The 23,004-nt window shown below is 53.0% G+C and overlaps 2 protein-coding genes across 3 annotated transcripts; both read right to left on the reverse strand.

Moving 5' to 3' along the window:
• Positions 1-5,957: 5,957 nt before the first annotated feature.
• BMI1 (BMI1 proto-oncogene, polycomb ring finger) lies at positions 5,958-17,118 on the reverse strand. 2 transcript variants are annotated; one of them, XM_086742171.1, is made up of 10 exons: positions 16,658-17,118; positions 11,438-11,571; positions 10,910-11,006; positions 10,085-10,140; positions 9,908-9,958; positions 9,530-9,638; positions 9,394-9,439; positions 8,748-8,846; positions 8,241-8,321; positions 5,958-8,154 (listed from the first exon to the last, which is right to left on the reverse strand). In XM_086742171.1, the coding sequence occupies exons 2-10, from the start codon at positions 11,547-11,549 to the stop codon at positions 7,825-7,827; spliced, it is 981 nt and encodes a 326-aa protein (XP_086598297.1). In that variant the 5' UTR covers positions 11,550-11,571; positions 16,658-17,118; the 3' UTR covers positions 5,958-7,824. The 2 variants fall into 2 exon arrangements, with proteins under 2 accessions (XP_086598297.1, XP_086598298.1); XM_086742172.1 differs by lacking the exon at positions 16,658-17,118 and adding an exon at positions 11,830-11,953.
• A 1,581-nt stretch (positions 17,119-18,699) lies between these two features.
• On the reverse strand, positions 18,700-22,414 carry COMMD3 (COMM domain containing 3). The gene is made up of 8 exons (XM_086742173.1): positions 22,211-22,414; positions 21,140-21,251; positions 20,972-21,035; positions 20,824-20,858; positions 20,451-20,511; positions 20,309-20,365; positions 20,159-20,218; positions 18,700-19,081 (listed from the first exon to the last, which is right to left on the reverse strand). Exons 1-8 carry the CDS (start codon positions 22,341-22,343, stop codon positions 19,022-19,024), a joined length of 582 nt encoding a protein of 193 aa, XP_086598299.1. The 5' UTR covers positions 22,344-22,414; the 3' UTR covers positions 18,700-19,021.
• Between the last annotated feature and the right edge of the window lie 590 nt (positions 22,415-23,004).

Genomic DNA, 23,004 nt, shown 5'->3' on the forward strand with positions numbered 1-23,004 from the left:
GAGGGATCTCCGTCTCCGTGTGTAGCCTCTGCTAAAAAGTAATATTTGAATCCTTGGCTAATTTAATTCTCAAATTTAAGTTGGGCTCTGCCATTACCTGATTTTAGCAAAAACTCTGTCAGAGGGACCATAGCAGCGGAGAGCCCCCTCTCTCTTTCCCTGAGCTTTGGCTGGGGGCTCCAGCAACCCACAATATTCTGGGGTCCTCTCTCTGGATTTTTGGTAGTGAGTTTAATTTGTGACACCTTCCTATAGAGTTAATTAGTTCTGCGAGGCGAAGAGAGAAACGTCGAGGCACTTTAAACGCACTGGGAAGAAGACTCCTCCTTTTTCTTCACCTCAGAAGACGACGCTGGCATTTGAGCAGACGTTTGTGACCGTAAATACGTAAACGGTGTGGATTTGGCTCGTGGAGACTGGTGCGTCGCCATTGCACTGCGCGAAGATAGAGGAAAAATGATCAGGGATAGATAAAAAAACCGGGAAAGGGCAAAACGCTTCAGGTTGACTTGCAGGATGGGACCAGGAAATATTAGCTGGCAGGGCTGAGCCCTTTTTACCACGTGCATCTGGTTACACCTCTGGTTTCCTGCGGAACCGTCAGCGCTTGTGCAGTGCCATTGAAAAAAAAAATAATAAAAAAAGACAAATATTTTTGGAACGTTCCAAAACTGAAAGCCGGAGCTTAATTTATTCTGGGGACTTGAAAGGAACGAGGTCTTCCTTTGTGTCTGTTGCTCCGGGGGAGGGTGCGTGCCGGCTTGGCGCTGAGCGCTGCCCGCATCTACATATGTAAACCCGGCAGCCCCCCCCCCCCCCCCCCCCGCGCCGGCAGGATTGCGGGCCCTGCCAGCTCACAACAATGCTCCCAGACAATGCGAAATACGCGGAGCCTGCGCGGCTGCGGCTGGCCGCTATTTAGCTCTCGATCTGGAAGGGCTGGGTCCGCGCCGCTCTCGCCTCTCGCCCTTCCCCCCGCCCCATCGTTGTCCCCCGGGTTGCGGTGGGGTGGGGACACGCAGCAGCCAGCCGGCGATATCCTGGTCTGCGGAAGAAGGTGTAACGAGAGGCACCAGCAGCAGAAAAGGCTGCAAATCGCTGTCGTGTGGTTGCTATTAGCAACAAATCAGCTGAACAGCCTGCAAACCCCGAGCACCTAGGGCGGAGGTGGCGGGGAATACGGCGGGGCTAGGGCGGCCGGGACCGGCGGGCGCGCTCCCGAGGGGACCTCCCGCCGCGCCTCCCCGGGGAGGGGCCGGGTAAGGGGCAGCGAGCTGCGGGAGAGGGGAAAGGCAACCCGCTTAAAAGAGACAAAATGGCAGCTCCCGGCTTGTAGGCGTCCCTCTCGGCGCTTAGCGCCGGCCTGGCCTCCGCCGGTCCCCGCGGCCGCCGCTCCCTCGGTGCCCTCCCCGCGGGGCCCGCCTGGAAATCCAACTCCCGTCCCCGCGGATGGGACACGTTCGTTCCGACGGACCGCACCGCAGCGCCCAGGCGGAGCTGCGGCTCCGCGCCTCGCGCAGTCCAACTCGGGTGCGCGGGCTGCCGGCGCCGGGAAGTTGCCGAGAGTGCGCGCAAGGCTGCGCACCCCGCTTAGCCACAGCTACCTGGCAAGGGTATCGCTCCCACATCACCTCTGCACCTTGGCCGTCTTCCCTTCCAGCACCGTTTTCGCGTTGCTTTTCGGGTTGTTTTTTTTTTATTATTTTTTTGCTTGAGTTTTTTATGTTTGGGTTGGGTTTGCTTTTTTGGTTTTTGTTTTTTCGCATATCCACTTTGAAGTTTTGGAGGTTGTGTATGCGGGGCTGTTTTGGGGTGAGTTTGCTTTTTGGTTTTTGGGGTTTTTTTTTTTGTGTGTGGTTTATATATATATATATATTTCTTTCCCTTTTTTTAAGGATCAGCCCATTTCGGAGGCCTCCGCCAGCTGCAGAGTCTTTGGCCCGATTGTTGCCTCACAGGCCGGGCAGTGCCTCGTCGAAACGGCACCTCCCAAGCATCCCAGCACATGCGGAGGGAGAAGTGAGAAAAGCCGGTGCCGGCGGATGTGCCCGGGAGCTCCGCGCTCAGCGCCTCCCGACCCCAGCCTCCTCCACCGGGGATGCGGGAGACACCGGCGGTGCGGAGCACCGGAGGTGGGCGCGGAGGAGGAAGGGTTGCTGGCAGCCCCGCGCTATTGGGAAAGTGCCTCCCCGCCACCGGGGAGAGCTCACCCGGCCACCCCCCCGGGGAATATCCCCCGCCGAGAGCACCGGTGCGGGGAGCGGGTCAAGCATCTGCCCTTCTCTGGCGATGGGGAGCGTGCAAGCCCTTTGTCTCCCTAGACGAGGTGCGATATTCAGCTGCGTGCCATGAAAATACCGGCGCCAAATGGCTACCGCGGCCCCCCTCTTCTCTCTGGGGGAGGTCGGGGCGCCCTGGGGCCCCGTCGTGCCCTGGGCAGCGCTGGGGCCGCGCAGCCTCGCAGGGAGCCCGAGTGGACGTGAACATGAGACAGCGGCGCCCCGCAGCCGGCCGGGGGGGCCGGCTTTTGTCAGAAAGCCACGGCCCGGTGCCCCCTTCCCGGCACGCACATCCCCAAATACCCGGACTGGCTGGAGCACCCTAAGGGCAGGGCGCGGGGCGCGGGGCACGGGGGAGAGGGCAGGCGGGGGCGCAGGGCGGTGCGGCTGCATCTCTGCGCCCGGGCGGAGGGCGGCTGCGGCTGGGGCTGCTGCCTTCCGGGCGTGCCCGCCTCCCCTCGCCACGGCCCGGCCCGGCGGCGAAACGGGGCACCGCGTCCCGCAGCGGCCACCCGCGCCGGTGGAGGCTGAGCGGGCAGCGCTCCGCGGGGGCCGCCGCGCTGCGCGGGGCTGCGCGGAGCGCCCAGGTGCGGGAGGAGTGGGTCCCCGCTCGCCGCCCCCCGCACGCCCCGTTCGAATCTGGCGGCGCGCGGGGGGAAGTTCCGCGGGCGCGAGGCGGGAGAGCTGCGCAGGCGCAAGATGGCCTCTGCCCGGGCGTGCGGCGGGGGGCGCGGAGCCGGCGCGGGGCCGGGGCGGCCGGCGGGGGCCGGGCCTTCTCCTTGGCACCGGCGGGGCCCAGCGCCGCGTTTCCACGCCCGCCCGGGGACCCGCGTCCCCGCCAGCGCCGAGCGAAGCGCGGCAGCACCGCAGCTCCCCGCTGGCCTTCCGCAGCCCGCGGGAGGCGGCAGCCGGACGGCCCGCGGGCTCCTCGCACCTCTCCGGTGGTGCCTACCTCTGGCACCGCTGCTCGCGAACTTTCCGCGGCCGCCGCTCTCCTGCTCGGCTCCGCGGCAGCGACCGGGGATGGAAGTCCCTCTCCCTGCCCACCCCTATAGGGAAACCCTCCGTTTGCCGTGGGAATTAACGTGTCCGTCGTGCATCACCCGTTACCGACTTTTTTTTTTTTAATCCTGCATCCTCACTGTTAAATAAATACAGATATCCCCATCTCCAAAGACGGTGAGACCGCAAGTCGCCACAGTCCCCCACCGAGCTGTAGCAGTTTTTCTGTTGTCCCGGCGGCGCTCCTCTGTTAGACGTGAGGAAAGGGAGTGAAGGAGACAGAGATGGAAAAAATTCCCGGCTGCCAGGATCCTCGCCCATTCTTGAATTAATAAAGCGCAGAGCAACCGCGACTCGGAGCTCTCGGAGCGGGGCAACGACTTTGGAGGGAGGGAAGCGGAGATCCGCAGCCCTTCGGACGGGAGAGTGAGTCCCTCTCGGGGCGTCCTCTGGGCAGGAGACGGGCAGAAAAGATGAAAAAGTGGCTGTTTATAGTAAAATAAAGGAAATCCGTTTCAAGTACCCGGAGTAGAAGCAAGAACGTTAAAAATTAACAGCGGAAACAGGAAACACTTATCTGAGTAAACCTTGTCTCAGAATTTCACCGTATGAAAATCGGGAGGGCGCAAGGTGTTGGCCGGGGCCGGGGCCGCCGCCGCCCCCCTCCCGCCGCCGCCCGCCCCGCGCCGGGGCTGGAAACCGGAGCCAGGCGCGGGCGAGACAGCCCGATCCCCGTCAACCGGTTTGGTGGCAAAGCTGGGAACTGCAGGAGTTCCCGGGCGGTCGGAGATGAGCAGTCCAGGAGCGATGCTCTCGGGAAGCGGGACGGCGCGGGGCCGGTGGCGGGGGTGGGGGGGCAGGGAGGAGGCTTCGCTCCAGTGCCGGCCCCGGGACGGTTTGGCTTTGGCCGCCGTTTGAAAGCCGCCGGCGAAAGGAGCGAATCCTCGGCAGCGGAGCGGCAGAGAAGGTGACAGGCGGTGCGTCCTCGGCAGCCGGGAAGGGCGAAAAGGACCGGCGGCATTGCCGGCCGCTCGCTGAGACCCGCCCTCGGGTTTCCGTGCTCCCCTTTCCTCATCCAAAAATAGGAGAACGCCGTCTCTGAGCGGAGCTCCCCGCAGCTCCCTCCGGTGCTGCCCGGCCCCTCGGCAGGAGCCGCCCCGCTCTCTCCGCTCCCGCCCGCGGGACGAGAACGGTTTTTTCGGGAGTCGCTCGGCGGTGCCCGCCAGCCAGTACCGGCTTGCTGCGGGCCGGCGGAGCTGGGCGTTGTGAGCCGCGCTGCGGGACAAACACCCCGGCTGGGCGAGCTCGTCGTACTCCTTCTCTTTCTCTTTCCGCACGTCCCTCCATTCCTTCTCCCCGCGTCTCCTCCAGGAGCCCCGAGAGCTCTTTCTGCTTTCCCAGGGGCTGGGTCCTTCCCGCCCCGCCCCCCCGTCCCCGTCCCCGTCCCGCCCCGCCCGGGCACAGAAGTGCTCCTCGGAGCTGCGGGTGGCTGAACCAGGGCGGAAAAATTTGTTCGGACGCGGGCAGAAAAACATAACTTTCCAGCGGGCACAGACTGCCCCTGCCTCTGCCTTTGATCAGGCTGCTTGTTGAACAAGCTCAGAAAAAACGCGGCGGATTTCGGCTTTAGCCCTCGATCCTTAGAAACGCAACGTCGGGTAATGAACAGATCCTCTTTACATATACCAAGCTAAGCTTTCTCTCCAAAAACGGAGGGTTTCCGTACATTTGTAAAATACAGCGAAATCGGGGAGGTGGCCCAGCAGCTTCGCAAGCAGGACGTGAAAATGCTCTCTGATCGTCCTCCCAGTTCAGCATACAGGCATCGCAGTGCCATCTGCCCAGGGCCAGCAGCTGAAGAAAAGTTTCACATGGCAGCACAAACATCCTCGGCGGCTTCTGCAAGCTCGGCAAGAGAGCTACTGGAAACGTTTTTTCTTTTTTTTTTTTTTTTTTTTCAGACGGGAGATGTCAAATTGGGAGACGTCGAAAGTGCTGTAAGAGCTGAATAAACCTCGAAGGGAATTATCCACCTCCTGTTCCACTGCTTTATGCTTCCCGGGCACTCTACAAAGACCGAGAACAGTTCCGATCTGATGCTAAAAGTTGTCATTGTCGGCTACTCCCAGTATAAATAAGCGCAGTTTGATCAAGTGTGCTAAGGTACACCCCCCTCTGCTGAAGTTCGGTGCCAGTCCTTGGGTGAATTAACGCAGCCAGTACAGCGTCATTAACTCCTGCAGCCGAAGGAATTGTGCCAGGATAGACACTCGGGTCGCATGGAGAGACATCTTCACCTTAAAACGTGTTTGGTTCCACTGAGGCTTCAGAAAAATGACCCAGAGCACAGGTGGAGCCCGGCACTCACCACCACAAAAATCCTGCTCCTCTTTCCCCAGGCAGCACAGTTTAACGGGGGCAAGGCTGGAGCAGACCAGAGGGAAAACCTGCGCCGTTTGCTTATTTCCAATAATAATTCGGGGGTCAAATAAAGAACAGCAAATGTTTTCGAGGTGGGCACCCAAAACAAATCATCGCGATTTTTAGGCTTTTTTTTTTTTGGTTGTTATTTTAGCACTCTACTTTTCTGTTCACTAAAATCTTTTGGAGACCCAGAAAGACTTCTGATGAGAACAAGACGTCTGTCGTTTAACCCCACATTAGCAACAGAGGTCATTTGCTATTTTTCAATGAATTATCCCTTTTATTTGTTTATTTCTTTGATCAGCTATAAATGAAAGTTATTCGTGTATATAAAACTGAAGTTTTTACTGTTGAAATTGAACTGTACATGTTTACTACAGGAAAAAAAATATCAACTCTTGTTTAACAAGACATTATACATCAATAAGCAATAACCTTGTGGAGGATTTGCAAATACCTGGTCTATAAAAACGAGCAGGACAAATAACAGCAATTTATATGCAAAAGTAATGATTTAATGACTATAAGCAAGACAAAGCAATAGAATTGTGCTTCTTTTGCAGACTGGAGACAATGAAATGTTTAACTACAATTTTCCCGTACAAACATGAAACAATATCCATAGAGAATAAACACCCTCACAAATGTATAACTGATGGGTGATGAACACACACAAAGTTCGACCAAAGCAAAGCACAAACTGAAAAGTGTTCCAGGCTGTTCATATTTTATGGTGGAAAAGTTCCTTCTACTGAAAAAAAAAAAAGAAATACCCTTAGAAGCCTCTAATAAAATGCACCTATTTGCAGGCCATTAAAGAGGAGGCATTCTCCACAATTTATTGGAAATATTGAAGTACCTGTTAAATTTTAATGAAGTTAGTACTGTACCATATACATATATATTAAAACAAATTTAGATAAAATGCTTTCACATCCAGCGACTTGCTGGTTCCTTAAAATTTATACCAAATAGTTTATGGCTTCTATAATGATTCCATGTGCTTTTAAAAACACAATCCCACCACACCAAAGAATAAAAAGGTAATCAAACAGGTCAAAGACTTCCATGTCCCTTAACTTTTTTTTCTTTTTTTTTTTTTTCCTTGTTCTTCACTGCATCACTTCAACATTTGATAAAGTAAAAATATATCACTTGGAAAAAAGACAAAGCCAGTAAAATCCGTTTAAGATTGCCAATTGCCTCCAGGTTATCAGAGACTTGAATGTGCTTTCCCAATACTGTAGCTTTCACACCCAAAGTGTTTCTTGCAGTATGAGCAAAGCTCAAACAGGTGGCATCTGCAAGGGTCGAACCAGTTTAGAAATTTAACAACCATATCATGAGTGCATGAAACACAATATTTTCTTTATAGTATTTATAAATATATCATACAATACTGTTTCCTGTTATGTCATATACCAATATGGCATTGTACAATAAGCATAATGCCATCTGATTCTTACAAAAGCGAATCATTTAAACAAGTCAGTAAATAAAACGGTAATACCCGCTTTTAGGCATACAGATTGTAAAACTGAAGTTTACTTTTCTTTTGATCGTTTCTGCACAGCAACAGAGAAGTAAAAGATGCAACATAAGAATCAAAATGGCTAATACGCAAAAATTGTTATTCACAGTGACATGGCTACATATATGCATTATTCTATGCATATTCTTTCCGTTTTGTTGGATTTCAAGATGAAAAAGCACTTGCTTTCTACAGATTCACAAAACAGCATAAGAACAATAACAATCGAAGAGAACGCAATGGAGGAGTTAGTCTGGATTAACAAACTACTTCCCGGGATTCGTATCGACTTCCGGAGACTCCAGAGTCCAGATGATGGGGATGGAAACAACTCCCATCACTGAGAACAGATGAAGGTGTAACTTTTGTTTGCTTCCCAGTCCTCTGAAAACAATTTACATTTCAATCTTGCGTTTCCATTAACGTCCATCCTGAATGTCACCTAGTCCGCCTTTTATAGCCAAGTTCAGTGTCACTACAAAAGAAAGCAATTCGGACGATAGTCACATGGATTAGCATCTATAAAGCTGTAATGGCATGGAGAGATCTATATAAAGGAGGGGCGGGGGCGGTAGCCTGGTTGGCACATCAACCAGATGAAGTGGCCGAGGAGCCATTTATCGATGTTTTCCGCGCTCTGTTGGTAAAGGAGGACTGGTGGTTGCTGCTGGGGCTGCTGCTGGTGCCGTTCATGGTGCTGGAGATGTGGGGGAACTGGGGGTGAGGAGACTGGACCGGTGTGCTGGGGCTGGGCAAACAGGAGGAGGTGGAGGGGATGCCTCCCGCCGGGCTGCTCGCCTTGTCGCTCCCAGAGTCACTTTCCAGCTCCCCGCTGTTATTCAAGCCTTCCCTCTGGTGACTGATCTTCATCCTCTTGCAAGTAGGTCGGACCCGGTATTTCAGGGGGAGAGGCCCGTTCTGCAAGGCAAAGGGGAGACCACGGTGAGCGCCCACCCCGGCCAGGACCCGCGCCCCCCCGGGGGAGGCACACCGGGGATACCCACCCGCCTCCAGGTGTAGATGTAGGCAATATCCATGAGAGTGTAATAGTCCTTCAGGGGCTCCTCTTCATACATCACATCAATCTGTTCAAGACACAAACCCACGCATTAAGCAGCATCCAAGCGTTTACCCCTAGCCCACCTTTACTCTGTGGTGAAAGTAGCCCCACTGCCATACGTATCAGAAAATTGAAAACATGCTATACCAAACTCAGCAGGGAATAGGGAATTTTCGTATCTGTTAGGTGTGTTTTAAATACGCTAAGGAGCAATTTCTTGATACCTCGGTGTTTACAGCATTAAAAAATTACAGAGTGTCACCAAACTCTCTGGACAGATATTTTAAAGACAGTGTTTGTAACCCCATCAACATATTGTATAAACCAGAAATACTCGGTAGTTAGCACTTGCTGGAACTGGCTGTAATGAGACAATGAGTGCTAACCGGCATTAGCAAGCTTAGAATAGAAAGACTGATCTTAAAAATAATCACTTTTTCCCTGCAGGTACCTGGAAAGTGTTAGGTATATCCATTTTACTCCGTAGGAACTTTCTTAGATGCATCACTGTCATTGCTGCTGGGCAGCGTAAGTATCTTTTGTCATTCACCTGATGGTATAATAAAGAAAATCAGTCTACTGAGAACAAGCAATTACTCCCACTAAAATTGTACTCTAACATTTTACGTTAATTTTTTAAGTAATGCACCTTATTAAGTTATTAATTATAATATAACAATTTCTGCTGCTTTACAAGAGCAACAGAAATAAGTGGTAAATTCAAGTTCCAGAATAAGTAATTAAAAATGCAACTGATTTTATACATAAAGATTTTTATTTCACAGTAAATATCTTTTTAGAATACACACGTATTACTTATTTTTTAAATTAATTATAAATAATTTATTTATTAAAAAAAAACCCAAACAGATTCTGCTTTAAAAGTAACACTGCAAGTATTTTTTTATTTTAAAAAGTTGTTTAGATATACAGCTGTATGAAGATGTTTGACCTCTTCCATGCTTAGCACCGTAACAGGAGGAGTGCTGCTTTTGTTCTAGCCACACAGACACCTGTGAGTTTTTTTCAGCTACAAACCTGCCCCAAAGATGTTTGGGTGTGCTACATTTTCTCTAGAGTAAGGAAAAGTTATTTACCTCTTCCTTTGATTTTTCTTTCTCCTTATTTCCTTTTCGTTCCAGTCTGTGAGAAGAAATGAAACAATTACAACAAATAATAAATAAAGCGGCTATCAGTCAGGTAAACATAAAATATTGCCATTTTGGAACTTGCCTATTCTGGTCAAAGAATTCAATGGATAAGCTTATTATCTCGTCGTCTGTTATAATTCTTTTGTCTTCGTCAGCCACTTCTCCCCTGTCTTCATTAGAGCCATTGGCAGCTGCGCAGAAATTTCCACAATAATTTACATTTTGAAATTCAAATCAGGAAGAATGGTAATTCTCAGTAACAAGAAAAAAAAAACCAACAACTCCCTAGTAAGATTACGAACTAATGCTACCTAACTGTTTAAACAATAAACTTTTATTATGCTGAATTTACTTCTTAAAATTCTGTCACGGTAATACATAATTTGTAAGTTCAAAGGGAAATAGTAAAGCATCTAGGTCAGTGCTAAATTTATTAAAGTTGTGAATGAGACGCTTTTACCATCAGCCGACGGATGAGCAGCATAAAAATCTCTTCTTCTTTTCATCTCATCTAGGTAGAAAAGCATAGATTTTTCTTTTAGTATATACTCTGTAATTCCCAGTATTGATATAGGATAGTAGCTCTGGTTTTGTTTTTCTACTCCTTAGAATAATAATTAAAAAAATAACTACTTACTTTTGAAAAGGCCTGGGACTAGCTTGTATACAATATCTTGGAGAGTTTTATCTGACCTGAAAAAAGAACAGCCCCAAAACATAAAATTAAGCAGATGAAGCGATACTTTAATCCAAGCAGTAGCTCCCCATTTATAATCTTTCGCAACAATGAGGCACCTCCTACAAAATGGGAGACTAATCATAAAAAGTTAACTTATAAGACATTGTAATCAAACTAACACTGCTCGAAATACCGCTATAAAACAAAACTCATCTGTGCTACCACAACTGAAAAATAAATATCTCAGATTGAGAGAAGCCCTTAAAAACTACATGTCCTCCCTAAAAAATAAAGAGAGAAAAGAGTAATATTGACAAGAAAAAATATTTCTGAAAGGAGAAGCACGCTTTAAAGGCTTTAGCGTTTCAGCTTGGAAAGTTTCATCATGAGTTTTCACGACTAGGAGCTATGGCTGGAGTGAATGAAGCATGTCCGGGAGATACAGAGGTTAAAAAAGTAGGGGGTAAAAACTGTCGGGACGGTACACATGAGAATGAGGGAGAGGCAAGAGGCATTACATCAATGGTTGGCGTATGCCAAAAAAAAAAAAAAAAGAAAAAAAAAGACCAACAAAAACTTTCTGTCTCGCATCCAGAGAAATCTTCAATTTCAATCAATGACAAAACTCCAAAGAGAGAGCATACACACGAGTTAGCTTCTAAATTGACAAGTCCTTTCAGATTTAAATCGCGGGTGAAGAGATAACATCGACACGACTGCTGCTGGCCTCCCCACGGAAAGGAAAGCGAGGGATGCAGGGCGCGCGTTGCATCTTTCTCCTACCTTATATTCAAAAGCGGCCGAGTTTTGTGAACTTGGACATCGCAGATAGGACAATACTTGCTGGTCTCCAAGTAACGCACGATACAAGTCTTACAGACTGCAAGGCAAGGACGAAAGCCTTTTAGTGATGCTCGTAGGTGACGCTCAGATATGCATCGACAGAGGTGCGATTTTCTAAACTATGCAAGCTGGAGCAAATAGTCCATTGTCAGCAACGCGCTGCTTAAGCTAAACAAATACCCAAATAAGCTGCAATTACCATGAAAAGGAGACGCTTAGAGTACATATATTATTACTTTAACAAAGACCGTAGGGCCGTCGTCAGAAGAACTGCACGGCGGCCGGCCGCCTATTTCCCAGCCCGTCGGGGAGGCGGTCCCCAGCACCTCGGGGGGTTTGGGTTTGGGTTGTTTCGCCCCCCCCCTTTTTTTTTTTTTTTTTTTTTTTTTTTGTATGTGTGTGTTCCCGGGATGCCGGGAAAGGTGGGAAGCAGCGGGGGAACAACGCGGAGCGCCCGGCCGTACTTACAGGAGTGGAGGCACTCGATGATGGTTGTCGCATCGATGAAGTACCCGCCGCAGAGCACGCACATGAGATGGGGGTTTAGCTCGGTTATTTTGATTCTGGTTGTTCGGTGCATTTTGGCGTGGCGAGGGGCGGCTCTGAAAGACACACACAGACACACACACACGCGGGACCGATCAGCGGGGGCGAGCGTGGCGGCGTCCCAGGTGCCGAGACCCGGCGCATCCCCTTCCCCCGTGCAGCCGTATCCCCCGCCGCGGGGGCTGATAAACCGCGGAAGACGGCGGCGGCAGCGCGGGGCCGGTCCCGAGGCCGGCGGGGCGTCCCCTCCCCGCACCGCCCCGCGCCGGCCTGGGCGCAGCCCCACGGAGGCGCGGTCGCTCGGCGGCACCCACCGCCCCGCTCCCCGGCGGGGCACGGGCTCTCCCCGCGGCGCGGCCCCGGTCCCGGCCCCGCGGCGGCTCGGCGGTGGGGGGACACGGCCGGGCACCGAGCTGCCGGCGAGCAGCACAAAGGGGAACCAGCGCCTCCCGGTGCGGCTGCCCTGGCATTTCCGGAGAGCGGGGAGGGGCGGCGAGGGGAGGGAGGGAGAGAGGGAGGGGAGGGGAGAGGAGGGGAGGGACGGGATTGGGGGGGGGGGGGGGACGGGGACGGACACACACACGCACCTCGGAGCGGGGCCGGGCACCGGGGCGGCGGGGCCGGCCCGCGAGGGGGGTCCGGGCGGCTGCCGCTGCCGATCCGGATCTGCTCCGCTCTCCGAGGGGGTTGCTATAGCAACTTACACTTACACTTGGCATCCTGCCACCGCTGGGAACACACGAGAGCCGGGCGGGGGGGCGGCCGGGGAGCGGGGAGGGGTGTGGGGGGTGAGAGCTGGGGGGGGAGGGCCGGGCCGGGCCGAGCCGGGCCAGGGGGTGGGACGCGGGGCCCGGCGGAGGGGGTGGAGAAGCCCGGAGCCCGCGGGGGTCTGGGAGCCCGGTTGCGAGGGGAGGGGAGGGAGGGGGAGGGCGGGAGGAGGTGGGGGTCGGGGGGGACGGCCCAGGCGGGGTCGGGGTGCCGCAGCCCGGAGGGGGCCGGGACGCGGTGCGGGGCGGCCCGGGGCTGAGCCGGGCTTCGGGGTCTCAGCCCGGCGGAGGCCAGCGCCAGAGGCTCCTCCCGAGCCTCGGCCATTTCGGATCCTCTCAGGGGCCTCTCTCCACGTCGACTCGGTGCGAGGAGCTGGTCCGAGATCGCTCCTCTCCCCCTCCGCCGCGCCGCGCTCCCGGGGACCGAGCCCCCCGCACCGCCGGCGGGGTGCGAGCCCCGGCTCCTGCTCCGCCGGCATCCCTTCTCCCCCCTTTCTCTCCTTCCCTCCTTTCTCTCCTTCCTTCCTTTTTCTCTCCCCTCCCTCAACTCCTTCTCTCTCTCTTTTTCATTCCTCCCCCCCCTCTCCCTTTTTTGACTCTCGCTTGAAAAGCCTCCCGCGGACGAAGCGAGCGCGGTGCAAAGTTTTGCAAGAGGTGGAAAAAGATTTGCAGCAGCAGGGCAAGGTGGTGTTTGGACGGGAGAAAACAAGTCTCCGGATCCTTAAACACACCCTCCTTTTCAGCAATACAGCACAGCGAGGAGGGAGGGGGAAAAAAAAACCCAAATCGACTTTAAACGGTACATTAGTGACAACATGCGAAGGACCATGTGACCAGATCATTCCCAAAGCTAAATCAACACCTTGTCAACACAATGCAGCGACAAGAGTGAAAAACAAATGTCATTTTCACAGTCTGAAACCCATAAACCCCCATCGGATGCACTGGCACCAATGTTAGATGGACGCACGCTGTTTAAAATGAGAGGGAATAAGAGGTAAAGGGGGAAAGTACACCGGGGGAAAAAACCCTGTCAGCCACGTCAATTGCAGAGAAAATTATGTTCTGTCAACCAGATCCTGAAAAACGTAACGTCAGAGCGCTGCTCCAGCGCAAGCTGCTCCTTTCCCCGCGGCAGTGCTCCCCGCGGGCTCCCGCCCCCGGTCCCCACTCGCCCCGAGTGGGGCCCCGCCAGCCGCCCCTCTGCAGCACCGGGCGAGCTGGAGAAGCCTCAAGCTGCCAGGTTCTCCCCAGCCACTCGCAAACTTCGGTATCAGGCAGCGAAAAAGAAAAAAAAATAAAAATAATAAAAAAAAAGACAACACACCAAGCTTTCTAAAAGCTTTGAATTTCGGCCAAACTGCTCGGGACAGGGGTACAACATTCCCCAAGAAACGTGCACAGCGCCAACGAGCGACCCCAGCCAGGAAACTTCTCTTGCTGCTGCAGGAGAACCCTGGAGCGAGCGGCAGACAAAACCCCCCAGCCCCAAACCCGGGCCGCCCAGCACACCGAGAAGCGAAGGGCAAGAAGCAGCGAGCCAGCCCCCCTGCCCAAAGCTCTCCCCAGCCCCGGGTGAGAAGGAGAGACCGCCGCCGCACCACACTTCGGTATCAGCCTGGTTTCCAGGGTGCCTGACCCTCCGTTTCTCACTCTTAAAGTGATGCCGAGGGTTTGCTTTTTTTTCCAGAAAAGGCAGAGCCCGGACTTCTACACCCCTCCCTGAGGAGCCCAAGCGCCCTGAAGCCGGCGGCTCCGAGGTCCCTTCGGGTACCCAGACACGGGCAGCCTGCCTTCACGGTTCTGAGTTTTATTTGTTCAAGCCACTGCCTTATAATTCATAAATATCTGCACCGAAAAACCCAGCAGTGACCGAGGTCACGCGAGTCGGCTGACCGAGAATTCCTTCCCAGCCCTGACAGACTGGGACAAACCTTTTCCGGACATTAACGCGTTTATTTCACGCGGCCGTAGCCCCTTCCTAAATGGAGGGGGATTAAATTCAACCGTGAAACCTGTTTTGTCGAAACAACCCCCAAACGCGGATTATTTATCGCCCAAAGTGAGCACATTTCCAACGTGCTAGGAGCTATCTTTGAAATCTGCGATTTTCTCCCGCGAGCTGAACCAGGCGCCGAACTTCTCCCCAAAAGCCACCCGTTCAGGCACACGCACACCCGTGTCTGTAACACGAAGGCAGCGCATTTTACCACCGCAGCCTGACCTTAATATTTCAGTACGGGGGAACCTCTTTCAGATTTTTTTTTTTTTTCCTGCTCGAGCTGATAGCACGGCGAATACCAACGCTTCACACAGAGGTTACAGACAGCCTCTTGACCAGGACAATATATATTCACACATTGACACACAGAACATCCAAACGTAAAATACACGGAGATAATACTCGCTAGAAGTAAACGCTGCCAGCCAGCTGATTATTTGGAGGCCTTAAACGGGTTATGTCAAAATGAAGAAAAACAGAAGTGCATTCTCCTGCTAAGAATCAGCTACATTATTAAAAATCTATAAAGGCAATAAGCTATCAAACCTTTCTCGACAGGTCCCTAACAGAAAATACATACACAAAAACCAGACGCATCGCTCGGGTGGGTTTGTGTACTTTGCACCCATCTCCTCTCGCAAAACTCTCTCATCAGGGATAAAGCAGCCGCCATTCTGCATCTTCACCCATTATCGGTCAAAGCCACTTTTACCATCGAGCCTGTTATTGGCCTAAAAAATGGCCACATATGTTTTAAAGGAGGGACGGGGCTTCCGTCGGAGAAGGCACAGGGAGCTCAGGTCTCTCTGCCCGGCGAGGATCGACCCGAGCATCGGCCACAGAGTGCAAGACGACCCCAGCCCCTTCAACCTCCTCCCTGGTACTAGGCGAAGGGCACCATCCGTCTACTTTAAAAATACACTAAAATGTTAATTTTGTACCGTCTAAGCGACCAGGCAGGTCAGCCCGCCGTGTCCCTGCCAAACCGCAACCGCAGCCTGTCTCAGTTTCCAGGACGCACCGCACAGAGTCACCCAGAGGAGTTTTACTGGACTGTATTTCCAGAATCTCCCTGGTCTTTGGGACAGCCCCATAAAACACAGTTGCTCTGACCACTACCGACTACGCAAAAAAAAAAAAAAATTCATTCTAATGCCAAACTCGCAAATGGGCACACACGCCGGGTTTTCCTCGGCTTTCCCGGAGAGTGGAGGAGGGAATCAAAGTTTCTAGAGGCTGAAAAGTGACTATCTCACTTTTACAGAAATGCGAATTTTCTGCTTATTTTTACCTGATTATTGGCCAATATTTACAGTAAACACAGAGACACATTCCCCGTTACGTATCGCCAAGGCCATACAATTACAAAAACATATACCAGCAACTTTCCAGTGCTGCCCATCAACAGCACGAGGAGCCCACTCGTGACATCTTTAAGACCTGACAAAGGCTTTCATGTAAATTTACCCTTCCCGGGCTGAAGAGGAAAAAAAAAAAAAAAGAAAAAAAAAACCAAAACACAACCAAGAGAAAAGAAATTCAACTCCCCCCCCGCGTCCCACAGACACATCACCTTTGCTCCAAAGGCTCCAGCAAACCGCACGCCCCAGCTCCCCAAGATAGCAGCCAAACTGCTGCCCCTACCTCCCCCCAAAAAAAGTTATTTCTCGGTGTTAGCTACCCCTTTCCTCTCCCAGCAGGCGCAAACCCCCGAACTTTAGCGTTTCGAGCAGAAATGTGAGAGGAGGCATTGGAAACAACTGGGAACCGCCATCTTACAACCCATCCAATTTCACACAAGTACTTGTCCAACTTAAGTTAATAACATTTTCTGCTGGGTGCCCCGACGCCTAACAACCCCTCCGGGAGGATCGCTACCCCCCGCTGGCTCCATCTCTATAAAATGGGCGCGTTATCTGACATTTTAACCTCCCCCAGACACATTTCTTTCGAGGAGGACTGAAATCACTTGACCCAGGCAGCTCCAGATTTCACGAACGTCCCCCGTTTCATCAAAATCTGCCTTTAAACAAAGGGCGCTCAGGCCGGGCTGGCAGCAGGGTCGGGAAATAGAAATATTCTCCTCGGGGGCCATGTGCAGAGAAAGGTTTTCGGGGGCGTCTGGAGAAAGAAAGGAACTAAAATTTGCAAATGTGGGTGCGCAACGCCAGCGAGTGCACGGGCGGCCGCCGCCGCCGCCGCCTGCCTGTATGTGTGTGCGTGTGGCTGGAGCAGCCTGTCAGCGCTTTTCCCATACGGAGAGCTCGGGGGACACCTAGGCTCCCCTTTGCAGCCCCCAAACCGGCCGAAAACCGCCGCCGAGCCCCCTTCGCCCCCCGCCCTCGGTAAGGCGACACCTCGCTTCATACGTACCCGGAAAACGGAGCCGGTGGGTGACGATCGGCGCGGCCAAAAAAGACAATGAAAGTTAAAAGTCGTTCAGCAGAAAATGAATGTGAGCCAAGCGGCCATCTTGAAATGAACTGCAGACGCTGTCAATTGCAATAAGCTTATTGCCGCCGCCGCCGCCGCGCTCCGCTCATGTTAGTTACAAAACAGCCGGCTCCTCGCCGCTCCTCCACCGGCCCTTCTCGCTCCCTGGCTCTCCCGCCGAGTCGGGCCGCCCGGGCGGCTCAGGCGCTGGGAGCGCAAAGTCTCCCTGGTCCGGATGGGTCCTCTCTCCACCAGCCCATTGTCTCTCCCTCTGCCCCCCGCTCCGCCTCGCGGCCTCGCTCGCGCTCCTCTCTTTTATTGTTGTTATTATTATTAATACGAGTATTATTGTTGTTGTTATTTCATAGTTGGTGGCGGGGACCCGGGGAGGGAAGGAAGGAGGGCGGGCGGGAGGAGGGCGGAGGAGGGAAGAATGCAACGCTGAAGGCACACAGTGGAAACTGACACCGTCCCCAAAATGGCTCGGAGTTCGCCCGCCCCGCCAGCGTCACGTGGGGCGCCTCATTCCTTAAGGGCGGCCTGGGAATTAGCGGCGCTGCCGCCGGGGCCCGGCAGCCTCCCCGTGACCCAATCCCGCAACCCGGCCGCCTCCGCCCCCGCCCCCCCCCCCCACCTCCTCCCTCCCTCCCCTCCCCCGCCCGCCAGCCGCCCCCTCCCCTCCCCCCGGCCCTGCACGCGCTCGCCCGCGCGCCGCCGATACCTCCTTTTCCCAGCCGCGCCGCCCGCCCGCCCCGACCCCCGGCCCCCGCTCCGCGCCCGCGGCTCCCGCCCGCCTCCCCCCGCCCGCGGCAGCCCGATCCCGCCTTCCCCCCTTCCCCGCGCTCCCGTCCAGCCCCTCCGCTCTCTGCTCGCCCTCGAGATGCCGCCTCGAGCTCCGCGCCCCCCTCCAGCTGCCCCCCGTCCCAAGCACCGCCCGCCTCCCCCCGCCCGCCCCTCGACGTGCGTTCCCCCGCCTCGCCCGGCGCTGCCTTCTCCATCCTCCCCGCGCCGCAGCACCCCCTGCCCGCACACCCGCCGGCCCCACACGCCGCCCGTCCCCCTTTCCCCGCAGCCCTGCGCCTCCCCTCCGCGCACTTGTTGCGCGTTCCCACCCGCGGCCACTCCGCACGCCCCGTCCCGCCACGGAGCGGGACCACACCGCCGCCTCGCGCCCTCGGCGCCTCGTGCCCGCCGCCCGCACGCGGCCGCGGGATGTGCCCCTCGCCCCGCCGAGGCTGCGCGGGGCCGCCGGCGTCGGGGCCGGGCGAAGCGTCCCCTTGGGGGCTGCGCCGCCGCTTTCCCGCCCAGCCCCAGGCGCAAATGCCCCTAGCCCGCCCCCCGAGCGTCGGCAGGAGCCGGTGTCGCGGACACCCGCGGTGTCCCCCGGGCCGTGGAGGGGACGCGGCGCGCCGGGTGCCGCCGCCGCCGGAGCGGGCAGGAGGGAAGCGGGGAAGCCCCCGCGGCCGCTCGCCGCCGCCGAGGACCAGACGCCGCCCGCAGCCCGGGCGCGGAGGAACGAGGCGGGAAGAGCCCGGACCCGCGTCGGTCGGGGCGGCGAGGGCCCGTCCGCCGCCGCGCTTCCTCCGCGGGGCCGCTCTCCCCCGCCGGCAGGTGCGGCCAGGCTCCGCGGCAGCCACCGGAGCCGGGGCGGCCCAAGGCGAGCGGGAGAGGAGGGCAGCGGCCCCGCCGCCGGGCGCGGAGCGGTACCGCAAGGGGAGGGAGACGCCGTCGAGGCGGAGCCGACGGCTGGCTCCGCTCAGCCCCGCCGCCCCGACATTCAGCGGAGCCTCCCGCGCCGCGGAGTAACCTTTACTCTGACAGAAGATGCGGGATCAGCTGGAGTGAAATAACAAAGCGCGGTGGGCGATTCACGAAACGCGCCGTAGCCGCGGCACGGGAGGAAGGGATTTTCGCCTCACAGAGCTGATCTAATGCTCAGCACCTCCCTTGTAGGTACGGGTAATTCACCCATAGAAATTGCAGAACAGGAGCGAATAAACTTTATTATATTGCAGGGGAAAATAATCAGTGGCAATTCTGAAAATACGCAAAATAAAAAAGAAAGAATGCTTTCAAGACACGATAGCTAAGCAAATATTTAACAGCAGTTAATTAAAAAAAATGACACGAGCAAGGAATACCAAGTGCAGTCATAAAAAACCAGTTATTTCACTTAATTCGCATCCAATGACTTCTTTAAAAAAAAAAAAGAGATTGCATCAAGAGATGAAAGACATTTGTCATTTAGAAGACACTCTTAGGAATCAGAGTACTTCAGCTCAGCAGGCTGACACCTTCCTTCAATCACATCTGAGTCGCTCTTTCTAGACTTTTTGCAGCATCTTTTAGTTTTCCAACTAAATCCTAAGAGATGAAATACTGTCTTAGAATAAACACATTTTTTTCAAAGGTCAGCTAGAGGAACATTTTTTTTTTTAATACAAAGTGGTAATGGAAACCAGCACCTTACACCACAAAGAAATGTTGCAACTGATGAACAATGCCAGCAACTAATTAAATAGCTCCCTATTTTACAGAGTAGTAAGAAAAGGGGGAACTGAAGGGAAACACCTCTTTAATATATATTATCTACTAAAATAGATCACTACTCTTAACACATAGATTTTATTGGTATCATTGCGCTGGTTAATGTTGACGTTTGCTCTAGGCTTTGAAGTATTATATACATCTCTAAAATACTGAAAATATTTTGAGGGCAATTTTGTACTAGGACCATTCTCCAGCCAAAGCACGTCAGATTTAACTAAGTCAGCAAACCGATTAAAAACATTCATTACTAAGAAAAGCACAACTTTTGAGACACACTTTGAAAAGCAGAGGTGCAAACCTGAAGTTTTAATATGTTGCTTTTCCTCTCCCCCCAACCCGTCTTCCCAATCCTCCAGAGTTTGGTCACTTCCAAGCATTACAATACCTCTATTGTTCAGTTACACATTTAAATCGCTAAACAAAGATCAACGTTTGTTTCAGTACATTTCTCACATGTCATTAAGACCACTGAAGAGCCTTCAGTTCGTTCTCTATTTTTAATCATGACACCCTTAAATCATTGAACCAGGGTCTTTAATCATTTCTCTAAAGCATGGGAAATCAGAGTTTCAGAAAAATGTTGTATTTCCTCCCATACATACACATATTACAGTTATGAAAACAGATAAAATATTTATGCACATATGTAAAACACTCCCCATGCAACTAAAACCAGTTACTTCCCAACTTTTTTTTGAGAAGAAAGAAAAATTACACTCTGATAATTTTTTTGTAGAAGATTCTCCCCTTCCCTCCGAGTCCTGGTTGGTGTTTGTTTGTTTTTATTTTTTTTATAACAGTATATATTATTTCATTTTTATTGGCAAGTTGTTAAAAACATTTACGTCCACAACTGGAGCCAAGCATAGAAACAAAGAGGGAAAGAAGTACCTGTAATTGTTCCATCGTGCAACTAAAACTAACATCTGGGTGTGATCCTGAATCACTGTTCTGAAGGGAAAAAAAAAAAAGCCTGCTTTATTAAAAAATAAAATAATTAAATTGCATTTTTTCCTCTGAGGGTGCCAGGAGTTACAGTACCTCTACGTTTAAGGTCACCAAGTAGGAAGGCTGGTAAGTTTTATGAAGTTGATTGCTCTAAATTAAAAACAAAGAGGACAGAAAGAAGTCATATCTCAGCACTAAAACAGACTAAAGGAACAGCTTAATGTGTTAAAATTACCTTGATCTGATATTCCAAGCGCCAAGACACATCAGTTACATGGAGAGGAGATCTGCCTATGCTGAAAGACACAACAGTTACAAGTTCCCCACTCTAAAAGAAAATGTAATTTTCTAATGCTGTCCATCAATAAAGAACTTTTTCATGATCCTTGTAACGCTTCTTGCAAAGTTCAAAAAGTTTCTTAAGAGTAGGATTATGGATGGAGGAAGCTAAGTTTCAATAGCTGTTTTCTAAAAGTTTGTTAAAAATTTACTTTTTTTTTTTTTAATGGAAAAGTATTTCTTGATCACTTAAAGTATTCATAAGTGTTTTCCAGGACAGTTTCAAAGTAGCTGTAATTGAAACTATCTATACTGACTGACTGACCTACCTTCCCAATAGGATTTCCAATGCATCCTTGTTTTTCTGGAGGGGAAAAAAAAAAAAAAGAGAAAAAAGAAAAAAGAAAAAATATTTGCTAGATTCAATAGATTCCTATGAGAAAGAAGACATAAATATATTAAAGTTGGTTTAAAAACCTGATATTCGGTGCAAAATAGTTCTATTCTCTCTTTATCCAGTTTACAGTCCTCGAGACACGTGCTACAGGGAAAAAGAATTTATGAGTCTTCTGTTAGCATTAACTCAGGAGTACAGTTTAAAGTAACAACCACTGCAGAAGTGGGATATCTTCCAAGTATTAGTACCTTATAGCAGATATATCAGCTTTGTGCTTTCCTGCCTCCAGAATACAGGTTGCAGCCGCAGCATGGCAATGTTTTAATATCGTAGGGTCAATATCTTTCAGGTCTGGATCATCTAAAATAAATGAATTACTGATGACACACTTCTTTGCCAAATCCCAGCACAGGGTACCAAGAGCTGCTGCTCGCCCTTTGAACAGTAGCCTTCCCACAAAAACTTCCAAATGAAACACATTTGGTGTTTTAGAGCGAAAGGATGGAGCAAGCGGGCAAGGTGTGAGGAGGAAGAGGAGGAGGAGGAGAGGGACTGAAACGCCGGCCAGTGCAAGCGGCACCGGGAGGGGCTGTCCGGCCACGCACGCCCCGCCGCCTCTATGTCTCTTTCCCATTAAAAAAAAAAAAAAAAAAAAAAAAAAAGGAAAAAAAAGAAAAAAGAAAAAGCTCAATTTTCTCCCCAAGCCCGGTCCGCGCCCCGCCGAAGCCCGTCGCCGAAGGCGAGAAGCGGAGCCGGAGCCCCGGCCCGGCGGGACAGCGGGGCCGGCACCGGCGGCGGTGCCGCTCACACCGCGACGGTAACTGCGCGGCCGTGCGCCCGCACGCCGGGGTTGCCGAAGGAAGCGTCCACGCGCGGAAAAAAAAAAACAACCCAAAAAACCCAACAAACCCCCAAAAACACGGTGGCCGCGGAGCGGCCGGAGAAAACCGCCTCCTTGTCTCGCCACGAGAACATGAACGCGTGGGGTACCCTCGGGTATCCCGGGCCACCTCCCCTCCCAGAACCCCCTCTGCCGTTTATTTCCGAGGGGTTTAAGCTTTAATGAAGCAGGCGCACATTAACGATGACACCCGCGCAGCGGCACCCGGGAGCCGTCCACGGGCGACGCTCCGGGTGGCAGCCGCCCCGCGGGTGGCGGACGCCAACCCACGCAGCCCGGACACGTGTGCATAATTGCGAACACGCGCGGGACGAAGCTGGAGGAAGGCGCCCTGCGCCCGCTTCCGCGCTGCGCGCAACAGCGCGGCCCGCGCCGCCTCTCCCCACGCCACGCCGCGCCGCCTCTCTCCACGCCTTACCCAGTCCGGCATGGGGGTGATCAAGAAGGCTGCGGAAAGCAGCGCGGAGGAGTGCGGCGTAGGGGCGGCGGGAGAAGCGGCGGGGATCCCCCAGCAACCGCCACCCGCCCTGCGCGTACGCCGACAGCTCCATTGTGGGCGCCGTGACCTTCGACACGCGCCCACGTGACGCGCGCGCAGCTGATCGCCGCGACGAGGCGGAGCCGCCCGGCGTGGGGCGGGCGCGGGGGGGAGGCGCGAGGAGGCTCCGCTCGCCGAGGGCTCCGCGGCTGCGGAGGCAACGGTGCGTCCTGCCGCTGCTGCCCCCCCCCCCCCTCGCCTCCCCGCCCGCGCTGATCCTGCCCACGCGTGTCTTGTGCACGGGGGGCGGAATGCATCCCCCACTTCGTGATGCTGCTTTTGTGCCTGCACTTATGGCCAGCTGAAACGCGAGCTTAGAAGCAAAATAATTTGGTAACCCCGACCGCTGCAGCATTTTGGCAAAGCGTTTTGCACATTTCGGGGTAGATAAAAGAGTGACAGACCATGCAGCCTGCGCTGGTGATGTGGTAAAGGTGTACAAGTGCGCTCTAAAAACATCTTCCTGTTAATCTAATAAGTGCCGAACGTGAGGCATTAACCTCTTGCATTAACATTTTCTTTTTTATATATTGAGACATTGCCATAGTCACACACAAAAAAAATCTTAATATTTTACAAGTAAGTAATGAAATGAGGTGTATTTGTAACTCAGCTAAGGACCGACTTAGGACTGAACTAATAAAACACAGGTAAAGGCCTTGCTGTGTCACATG

This window comes from Chlamydotis macqueenii, chromosome 2, assembly GCF_036417535.1.
Source record: "Chlamydotis macqueenii isolate bChlMac1 chromosome 2, bChlMac1.mat, whole genome shotgun sequence".
Classification (NCBI taxonomy): domain Eukaryota; kingdom Metazoa; phylum Chordata; class Aves; order Otidiformes; family Otididae; genus Chlamydotis; species Chlamydotis macqueenii.